Consider the following 10492-nt stretch of genomic DNA (forward strand, 5'->3'; position numbering starts at 1 on the left):
GCTGCCTGTGTGCAAGGACACCTCTGGTATGGGGCAGCTGCCACCCACCCATCTCACTGTCATGGGAAAAGGTGTGTGAGATGGCTGAGCCTCACCAGGGACCTTTACCCCCATTGCTTAGCAGCTGCTTTTAAGCTCTAGCCCTCTGCGTTGTCGCTGTGTGAGCTACATGGCATCTGTGCCTGGCCATGTGCTTCTCTGACCTGGGCCCCAATTTCACTTCCTGACTTTCTTTGGCCCTGTTTTGTCAGGAGGATGGGCCTGGTGATCTGGGCTCCTGGCCAGCCCCAGTTACCGTGACCAGCCTGCCCCATGCAGTTTGCCCAAGGGCTATGAGACTGGGCCCTTACTGGGGAGGTTGCTGCCTGCCTGCCTCCCTGTTCCTTTTGGGTACCCTTTCTTTGCAGAGCATCTCACTCTTGCTGTTCTGTGACAGTAACTGCAGAACCAACCCTACTGAGTATTTATTATTAATGGTAAAATTACTGAAACGTGCACTCGGTCCAGTCTCAAGCTGGGCTTTCTAGGGTTAGGTCTTATGCAGTACTCCAGCTATTCTTGGGTGATTTGTGGGGGGAGTGAGCTCTGTAATCTCTGAACAACTGGGAGGTGCTGCCATCAAGCTTCTTTTTGAACCTCTCTTCTTGTTCATTCTAGACTGTAGGATGAGAAGTTGAGACCTAGAAGTTGTGAAGAAGTATCCATTTTGGGTGTTCACTTTTGTAATGCACCATCCATATGAGATTTTTCCTATATGTTCTTGTCAGTCCATACCTTAAAACAGCCTAGTGTCAACCCAGTTCTTACTAGCAATGAGAAGGGTGAATATTTCAAGAATTTATGATGAAACTTCCTTGTATTATATAACTGGGAATATAATACTACCATGTAATTGGGTAGTGTTGAGATTTCACTGTAAGGCTTTTTTGCTAGATTACTCTCCAGCTTCTCACTTAGCCAGATAGCAATTTGCATGTCGCTTTCCTTGAGCCAACAAAAGGGAAGGTATATTTACTGATACAATTATCAAGGTAATGCAGGTTTATGGCTTCTCGTGCTTTACGGCAAAAGGGACCCAGTTACAGAAGAACAGTGGTGCTGGCAGGCAGGGCAAACATTGGTGATGGGCCAGATAGGGTCCCCATTTAATTCCTTACAAGAGACTTCTGTCAGCCATAGCACAATATTGTCTGGAGGATATATTTTGGATTTTTTTAGTGAACTAAAAAGAGAGTGGGACTAAGCCTTTAACCTACTAAGCCATTTGTGCAGAAAGCAAAAAGTCAAGCTTTTTGTCAATTTAAGTATTACCTAATTGGATTGTAACTCATGTGTTCTGCAAGATAGGCAGTTCAGATCTGGTGTCTAGTATTGCAGCCTGTTCTGATGTCACTTACCTTTTGCAGCATCTTTTGAGTGTTCAAAGCTTGGAAATGAGACACTGCAGCCTATGTGCGTGTGCATTTAACTGTTATTTGGGCAGTAGATTAAAGTACCTCTGCCAGAGTTAATATCCATAGCTGCTCTTGCTAAACCTTCATCATTCTTAACATGATCATCAGCATAGGTAACTTCAGTTGGGGCAAGTGGCATGTATATGGATATATGGAACAGCTGTTGAAGAAAATAATGAATATTTTCCTGATTATTATTTCTTTAAGAGCCAATCTGTATGCATATTTATGACCCATTAATTTTAACAGGTTTTAAGTGTTTTAGGATGCCTGTAAATTTTTTTTTTTTGGTGATTTTTGTAATTTTGTGATAATTGTAATTGTAAATGGATGAAACAGACCAACCCCTTGCCTCCCTGGATGAACAGGTAGGTTTCTGGTGAGGCAAGGGTGGATTGGATGGAGATTACTCCTAAACTACACTGCCGCTATCGAATATTTCTCGCCTTTGGAAAATGTATAGTTTCTGAACAAGTCCACTTTTATCAGCAGCAAACAGCATGAATGTGTGTGTATGTGTATACACACATTCCTGTTTATATTTGATCCTAGAATGACAATATTTCCATCACTGGATAGATAAAGGAATTTTGCTCTCTTGTTTCCTATGGTGTTAGAAGGGGAGGGAAACCTTTTCCATGTTTTTATTTAGTATATCTGTATTGATGTTCAACTCTTCTATCTTTTCCATGTCAAATCTTTTACTTGTTGATTTTTCAGATTTTTTTTCTCAGACAACCATGTGAGCTTTCTGTGGAGAGGAACTTTATCAAAAACATTTTGAAAGATTACAATGAGTTCTGTGAATTCATTCTGTCATATTTGCTATTGCTTGCATGATAAAACAGTTGTAGACAATTAGAAATGAATTATTATTTATTGTGATTAAAGGTGATTTATCTACTTTTTTTTTCAGAAACAAGTGATTCTGGAGTATATGTAAGATGATTTTCCATTAATTCAGAATTTGAACCTCCTGTTGAGCTTCATATGTATTTGTATGTCTTGTTTTCAGTAATGGCTTTTCTCAACTCATGGAACACTTTTTTGAGTTCAGTAATTTTGTCAATTAGTTCAACTACAGCTACCATTTTAAAATTATGTTTATATTGTTTTGGATAACTGAATAGTTACAGTGAATAAGCATATTAAAAAGCAACTTGGAATTGGCTGTTACACAAATATGTAATTTTTAATCTTTTTTTTTAAGTCACTGAAAAGTATCACTGAAAAACAGCTTACAACTGCTGTTCTGGCATGCAACAGTATGCTTCATGGTGCTGTGAAACTGCATGGTACTTCAGTTTCAGTAGTTACATTTGCATTTCTTTATTATTTGGTCACAAGTACTTCTCTCTTTATGTGATTTCTTCTTGTTTGCAGGAGTCTTGTTTGCTTTGAAAGTTCTTAACAACCATTACAATCCAGGAAGAGTCAGCAGTGTCCTTGGGTTGCAGATACCAAGTAAATATGCTTGTTGGGTGGAGCTGGTGGCTATTCATTTAATCTCCCCAGGGTAAGTGTCTTTAATGTTTCAAAGTTAGGAGAAGAGAAGAGATTTGGGCTATTTGAAGTAGTTGGAAATGTATTATGAAATACGTATAGTGTTAGCTGGTATACAAATGGAGTGCTGGGGCTACTATTAAGTGTTGAGGTTACAGTCTGCTTTTTTCCTTAACACCCTCTATACTGAGCACATTTCGAAATAAAAAATTGAAATACTGTGCTCGGAGGATTTTACTAAGTATTTGAGGGGAGATAAAAGTTGATGGACATGGAAAAGGGAGATCCATTTTCAGGAAAGTAACCGAAGTGATATCCTGTAGTGCCAAGGGATTCATTAGCAAAACAGCATTACATTGCTTGTTATTTCTGTCCTAGTCCCTTCTGTCCTTTTGTTGTAGTCACTCCTCTAATTTATGATAAATCTATCATCCAGTGTTCCACAAATTTTATCCAGTTTCACTCTGCTGCAGTCTTGCTAATTGTCTCCCTCAGTTTTCCTGTGTGCTCAATTCTGCCAACATAGTTCATCTGCCCCAACTTCTGTGAGAATAGTGCTGTTCTCTTCTTTGGCAGTTGATTTCTGGAGTTGCAAATCAGTAATTTTCTTGTGTAATATTTTATAACTGTCAGTCATATTGGAGAATATTTGTGAAGTACAGACACCAAACTTACAAACTACGAAATCACAGCTTAGATACAATTTCCCACTTATGAGAATGATTTAAAAAAAAAAAAAAGAGGGGAGCATTACCAACATACTCCTTGTCAGATACTATGGTATAGCAGATAGAACATTTCCTAGACCAGAATGAGAATTCAAATATTACTTATTGTTAAACACTGGTTTTATTGCTTTATGACTTACGCCTGATTGACTGCAGCAAGGAATCCTAGGTTAAACAGCAGCAGAACTGCAGAGTGCTCTGTTCCAAATGCAGTTTTAAGTGTGAGCTGAGAGGTCACCTGTATGCCATTACTACAAATATAAAGCCAAAGTTTTCAGTGCATTGAAAACTTGTTCTGGATAACATAAACTGTTGTGTTAGCTGAACATAGTTTTTATTTGGTGATATGTTTAATACTGCTGTTTATTTTATTATTAAAGAATAATGAAAGAACATTACGTCTGAAGTAAAGCCGTGAGCGTGTCATACTGTATCTGGTAGAGGAGTTCAGTGTTTGGAAGCTGTAGTTTTTTAGTTGCACTACAGCAGAAATGTCTTTGGGGTAGAAAGGGTATAGAAGGTCCAGAAATAATGTTAAAAACCTTGTCGTAATTTTATGGAAGCTTAGATTGCTGCCTGGTCTAAAGAACCTCTATGTTGTTACAAGCAATCTTTATAGTTAGGACAATTTCATAGCACTTAAATTATAATGGAGGCCATAGGAAAAAAAAGTAGTAATCCTCAGAAATTCATGTCCCAGAACACAACATGTTTAATTGGTAACTGCCACCTGCCTTGAAATGAGCTGTAACAGTTGTAGCTTTCAGAGCATTGCTCTTACATACTCATCTGTGTGCTCAGGGCATGTTGTAGTATTTGAAGTGTCTGATTAAATGGTGTTGCTTTTTGGATCAATTTACATAAATTAGCATCCTTATAGATGCTTTATTTTGGCAACTACCTCTTACCTATAAATTTTCACATCAGCATTTATGTGTTGCTCTTAAAAAAATTGTTGGTTACTTATGGGAGAGAACTGCATCTCTACATAGCAGAATACATTACTGGTTAAGTAGGTGGCAAAAGAGTGAATTTAGATTTGATCTTTATCTCCCTCTAGTGACACATGCATTTTTCTTGTATACTATTACTGTGATGCCCAGAAGTTGTATTGTCATGAGTGCATCTGCTGTCATCTGTGTAACTCTCTTGGATTTCTGACCAGAATGTAAAAAGCGTAGTGGCTAAATCTATTTTTACATTAAACAGGATTCATTTCTCCTTTATAAAGGCAAAAAAGCTCATATTACTTGAATCTTTGGACAACCAGTATAAATCCAGTGAACTGAGTTATTTGTAATTGCATATACTAGGAAATCTTAACATGTAGTGCATTGGCTTCTCTAACCTCCTAACACGGGTGAACAGTCTACAAGTAGTGTTTAAACCTGGTTAAATTAAAAAGATTTTACTCTTAATTAACGTTTAAACCTGATTAAACACAGAAGAGTTTAACTCTTAAGTTGAATGCTGAAAATTGGTTTATGGATTTAAAGAGTACCCCATAGTCATGGCAGTACTTGGAGCAAATCTCCTTATTTACTGCAAACATGTGCTTCCATGTTGATTTCTCAAAAGACTCTAGAGCCTTTTCATTCTCTATGAAAATGAGCAATGGTCTTTTTAAAATAAATTGTTGGTATGTATGGAAAAGAATTTGGATCTCAGCATTTCACTCATTCTTTTAATTTTGAAGGCAGTGTGTTACAAAGATTGCAACAGATCTGCATTCATGCTTGTCTCAGACTAATTGTAGGATTGTACCGATAGTGCGGTAAGAAAGTACTGTACTTCTGTTTTTACTTGAAACTGTAAATGGTTTTGGTAGATCCTACCTAGACATTTCAGGGTGATTCTATGGATTTACTTTTTTATAGATTAAAAATAGTTTCCTAGCTCAGGAAGTCTTTACATGCTTTTAGGGAAATGGTTTTCTGTCTGTTAAACAAGCAAATAAAATGTTCTCTCCAATTATTTGCCAGCTTCTTCAAGATATTTGTTAGATACTTTTCTTCAGCTGTATATACCTACCAATTTTAAGGTAGTTATGAAGAAAGAAAACTTGTCACTATGTGCTTGCAGGGAATTAATTTCTCTATGCTTAGTCTCACTCAAGGACTTTCTTGCTTACAACAAATTCTGCACTCTACCTTTTGGATCCCCTACAAAAGAAATCTTCCATCACTCACAACATTTTCCTTTTTTATAGGACTTCTTTTGCTGGGCATCTGTCAGGGATTCTTGTTGGATTGATGTACACTATGGGACCACTGAAAAAGATCATGAAAGCCTGTGCAGGTATATAATTTTGTTCAATTTATGAAATCTGCATAAGAGATGCTTTTATTTCTGGAATTCAGTAAGTCTTGCGTGTAGAAATTCAGGCCATTCCAGCAAGTTTTTAGGCAATTAAAGATATGCTGATTGTTAAAGTGAATGCAGAAGAAAAAATATCAACTTTTGTCTTAAATAAGGGTGGTAAGAACCAGTAAATGTGTATTTTAGATATTTTTGCTTAGAGGAATACCTTTTACCCTCGCTGTTAAATGTTTCATTACAGTAAAATGTTTCACGTAAGATGTCACTGAAAATGTCATGTTAAATGAACTGTGGTGAAGTCATACACAGTGTTTCCATGTTGATTTCTACTACTTGTGTCCCTTCTAGTGGAAGTCCCTACAGTTTGGAAAAGGTTGTGGGATGCTTGAGAAATTGTTACTGAATTTCTCAAGCTTTTCAACAATGTGTTACTAAAGCTTTTCGTATTGTAGTAATAGTTACTTTTTAAAAATATTATATTTTTAGATATCTTTAGTCTAACAACTGTTTTAAGTACAGCGCTGCAAACTTTTATGTGAACGTTCCCATAAGTTTCAGTGTTTTTGATTGGAAGTCTAAGCCCTGTCACACAGCTGTGCTGGAGCTGGTTGTCAGAATATTTGGGTTTTTATGTCTGATTACTTAGTAGGTTGAGTACTTTATTCGTGACTGTGCCATCAAGTTGACCATGGATATGGTGCTTGTATAGTGGGAAATTATTTGTTCAAACATGTATGCTTGTCACAGGGGGTTTTATCACAGTTTGGTGGTACAGTATGTTTATGTTTAAGTCGTGTATGTTTAGCAGTTTTAAGTGGAAGAATAGAGACCAAAGCATCAGATTTCCTACCCCACTGGAGTGAACAGACAGAAAGTGTCACATTAGTTAATGTTAACATTGCATGTTTCTGTGGCATGGGGGGCTATCTGATGAGTATTATATGGTGCTTAGGGACATGGTTTAGTGGGTTAGGTGGTGTAGGTTGGTGGTTGGACATGGTGATCCTTGAGGTGTTTGCCAACCCTAATGATTCTGTGATTCTATTAGGACAGTCAAGCGTTGGATCCCACTGCCTTGGCAGGGTCAGCAGTCTCCATGTTTGGATGTTTCCAGGACTTGACAAGACAGACCCCTGCCCGAGGACCCTGGTCTGATCTCATAGCTAACCCTGCTCTGAGTGGGAGTTGGGCTAGGGACCTTCTGAGGGTTCTGTGACAAAACCCATGGCACTGTTAGTGAAACATGCTGAGATGTTGGTGCTGTGAAGGTTGCTGTGTGACTAAGGCCTGGAGGAGGGAGTGTTCCAGTACATGGGTCATCTTTTTCTCCTTGGTAGCAGGGGAGAAACAGTGCAGTGTTATTCCAGTCCTCAGTTTTCTGCACATTAACCCGTTTTTGCCAATGTACTGTCTCAGTGCAGAGATTATCCATTATGTGTTCTGGAGAACATATATTAAGTTGGCTCACATTTTTCTAATCTACATGGATATGTTGCTTAAACATGGTACACTAGTATAAAATCTGGAACAACGTACAAGCTTACTAATACCATATTCACAGAATCACAGAATGTTAGAGATTGGAAGGGACCTCGAAAGATCATCTAGTCCAATCCCCCTGCCGGAGCAGGAACACCTAGATCAGATCACACAGGAACGCATCCAGGCGGGCTTTGAATGTCTCCAGAGAAGGAGACTCCACAACCTCTCTGGGCAGCCTGTTCCAGCGCTCTGTCACCCTCGCCGTGAAGAAGTTTTTTCTCATATTCAAGTGGAACCTCCTGTGTTCCAGCTTGAACCCATTGCCCCTTGTCCTATCACTGGATGTCACAGAGAAGAGCTCTCTCACTGATGCCAAAAAAAAAAATTCATAGATACCTGTGGTTTCATATTTGTATCTTATGAAACAGACTCTGAAAGAAAGAGTACTTTAAATTTGATTTTTGTGTTTTTTATAAAAAACAATGTGTTTATTTTTATTCAAATAGTACATGTGTTATTCTTATATTTAGGTGGCATTTCTGCATTCACTGATCCTGCCAGGCCAAGGGACTACTATTCAGGTGAGTACTCTCACCCACTTACCTATAAGCTTATTCCAGCTTCAAAAATAATTTTTGCTAATGATGGAAATATAGAGGAGCTAGTTAAATGTGAACATATATAATATACAAAATATTCTGCACATATGTATACCTGCTAAACTTGTATTACTTCTCTGTCTGTGTCTCAGCTTTTCCTTTTTAGGGAACTGTGTGGATGCATTTTGTATCAGAGGCTTTAAAACTTAAATTAAGGTCATGACTTTGTAAAATGTTGCCTTGTGGAAATATCCCTTTTGCAGAAGATGTAGCAAGGGGGAAATTGTATCTACTGAAAGCAGCCCTTTGAACCTTGGTAAATCTGCCCTGATTTGTCAAATTTACCTGTTCCATTCCAGGATGGTCCCCCCCTTCCTCTTCCCTACAAGGAACAACTTCCTCTGAACGCTTCTTGTAAATGAAATGATTCACACACAAAAAGCCCACTCCTCACCAGAATAAATTTAGGCTATCTTCACAGTGTATCAATGAATAGTTGGAATACTGGCACACTTTGAATATAGCACATTTGATTTACTTCTTGTGCAGAACATTGAGTCGTTCTGTGTGGAGTGTATAGAAATAATAGATGGAGGCCTTGTCTGGGAGGCACGGAAGAGGAGCCGGATGTGAGAAGGCCCGTGTGCTGGATCACAGCTAAGGGGTGCATAGCCTAGTGTGTCTTCTCTCCTGCAGTGATTTATACTCTTTCCTAGGCATCTGCTGTAAGAACAGGATAGATACATAGTGATAACTTCCTCAAATATTTGCCAGTGTGCAGTGGCTTGTGGCTTAAAGATGTTCTCAGCAGAAAGTTTTATGAGGGAATTTTGCCTTTAATAGCCTGTGATAGATTATTCTTCCATGAATTTGTCAAAAGCTTTTTGAATCAGCATGAACTCTTTAACACCTACAACATCACAGAAGAATTTGTTTACTTCCTGGTGTAGAATCTGTCATTTCTGTTTGTTTTGAACCTGCTAGCTGCTAATTTCAGTTGATGCACATTAATTCTTCTCAGGAAAGGGAAACTAAACCTTCATTCTTTATGTGTTTCATATTTATGGTTTTATAAACTTCAGTCCTATACTCACCCTTGTCATCTTTTCTCTCTGGTTGCACAGTTGTAGTCTATATGGTTGCTATATGAAACTAATTCATGCACTTCAACATTCTTACTGTTCTCTGATGTTTAGTCATGCAGAGGTTTTTATTTTTTTTAGTCTCTTATAAGTGAGATGTGCTTACTCTGAGCCACAGTGAGCCAAAGTTAGTACTGCTTTTGTTCTCCATGATGGATTTTGTATTCCATGATCTACCTCCAATTTTATTATTATTTTATTAGTTATTTTATAACTAATGATATGACACAAAACTATAATTGGTGCTAATAATCTGAAGATACAAGGAAATGGCATGCTCTATTGGTTCCACACAAAAATATTTCTAGTTATTTCATTTTGAAAAACTTGTGTACATTTTCTATCATTTGCAGGAAACTGGCAACATTTCTGTACTTTGGTTCTTCAAAATTCCCTATCCAGCTCTGGAAGAAAGGAATATATACCACCTTTGTATATCGAAGATGCAAAAGTGGAATAGAAAAATGGGACTTTTCTTCTTAGTTTTTCTCAGTTTAGATTTTCTGTGCTTAGGCAGGATCAGATTGTGTTAAAAGGAAGAGAGTTTTGCTCAAGTCTCTAGCCAAGTAATTATTTTTGTTTTAAATCCCATGTGTTTGAGTGGATGATGGTTGGTTTGTGCTTGGTTTTCACAAGCTTTGCAAATGGTCATGAATTCTTGGTTGTCAGTAGTGCAGGCAACGTACAGTGATTGTGACATGAGATGAGATCTATGGTGTGGCAGTTTTTTCCCAGGGCAGATGTAGCTGTGCAGTAGCACAATATTAGTTGTATATATTACTGCAGAAATTTGCAGGAATCTTTTCCCATGTGTTTTATAGGTCCAAACATTGCTTGAATTTATTATGACATTGGTGTGTATTGTTTATGGACACTGGGGGAAGTGAGAGACAGGTGGGAGAAAGCCTGAAACCTGCCTGTTCTGTTGTTGCTATTCTAGTGACATTAATAAGGTGCCCAAGTATCGACAATTAAATGTTAAAAGGAGCTGATGAAAAGTGTCTTTCAATTTCTATGTGAAACTTCTTAATAATGACAATTCTATTACATTTATAATAATTATAAAAAACTGAAATGTCTGATCCATCTCTTTTCTGTTGTTCTTATCTCTCCTGTTACCATAGTCCGGCTTTGTAAATTAGAAATTGATTCATGGCATATATTGTATAAGTAATTGAATCCTAATAATGTTTTTTCTTTCGAAAATGAAAATAATTTGTGGAACAAAGGTAGCATAAAAGTAATATCTGATTTCACACTTTCCT

The 10492-nt window shown here is 37.6% G+C and overlaps 1 protein-coding gene across 1 annotated transcript in view; it reads left to right on the plus strand.

The window, feature by feature from the left end:
- Window positions 1-10492, plus strand: part of RHBDD1 (rhomboid domain containing 1) — a gene marked incomplete at its 3' end in the record, with an annotated part of 11613 nt that overhangs the window by 962 nt on the left and 159 nt on the right. Inside the window, exons 2-4 of the mRNA XM_010076985.1 lie at window positions 2838-2970; window positions 5895-5983; window positions 8017-8067. Of these exons, the coding sequence (XP_010075287.1) occupies window positions 2838-2970; window positions 5895-5983; window positions 8017-8067 (273 nt within the window). The remainder of the gene's footprint in view (window positions 1-2837; window positions 2971-5894; window positions 5984-8016; window positions 8068-10492) is intronic.

Source organism: Pterocles gutturalis, unplaced genomic scaffold, assembly GCF_000699245.1.
Source record: "Pterocles gutturalis isolate BGI_N339 unplaced genomic scaffold, ASM69924v1 scaffold14028, whole genome shotgun sequence".
In the NCBI taxonomy this organism is placed as follows: domain Eukaryota; kingdom Metazoa; phylum Chordata; class Aves; order Pterocliformes; family Pteroclidae; genus Pterocles; species Pterocles gutturalis.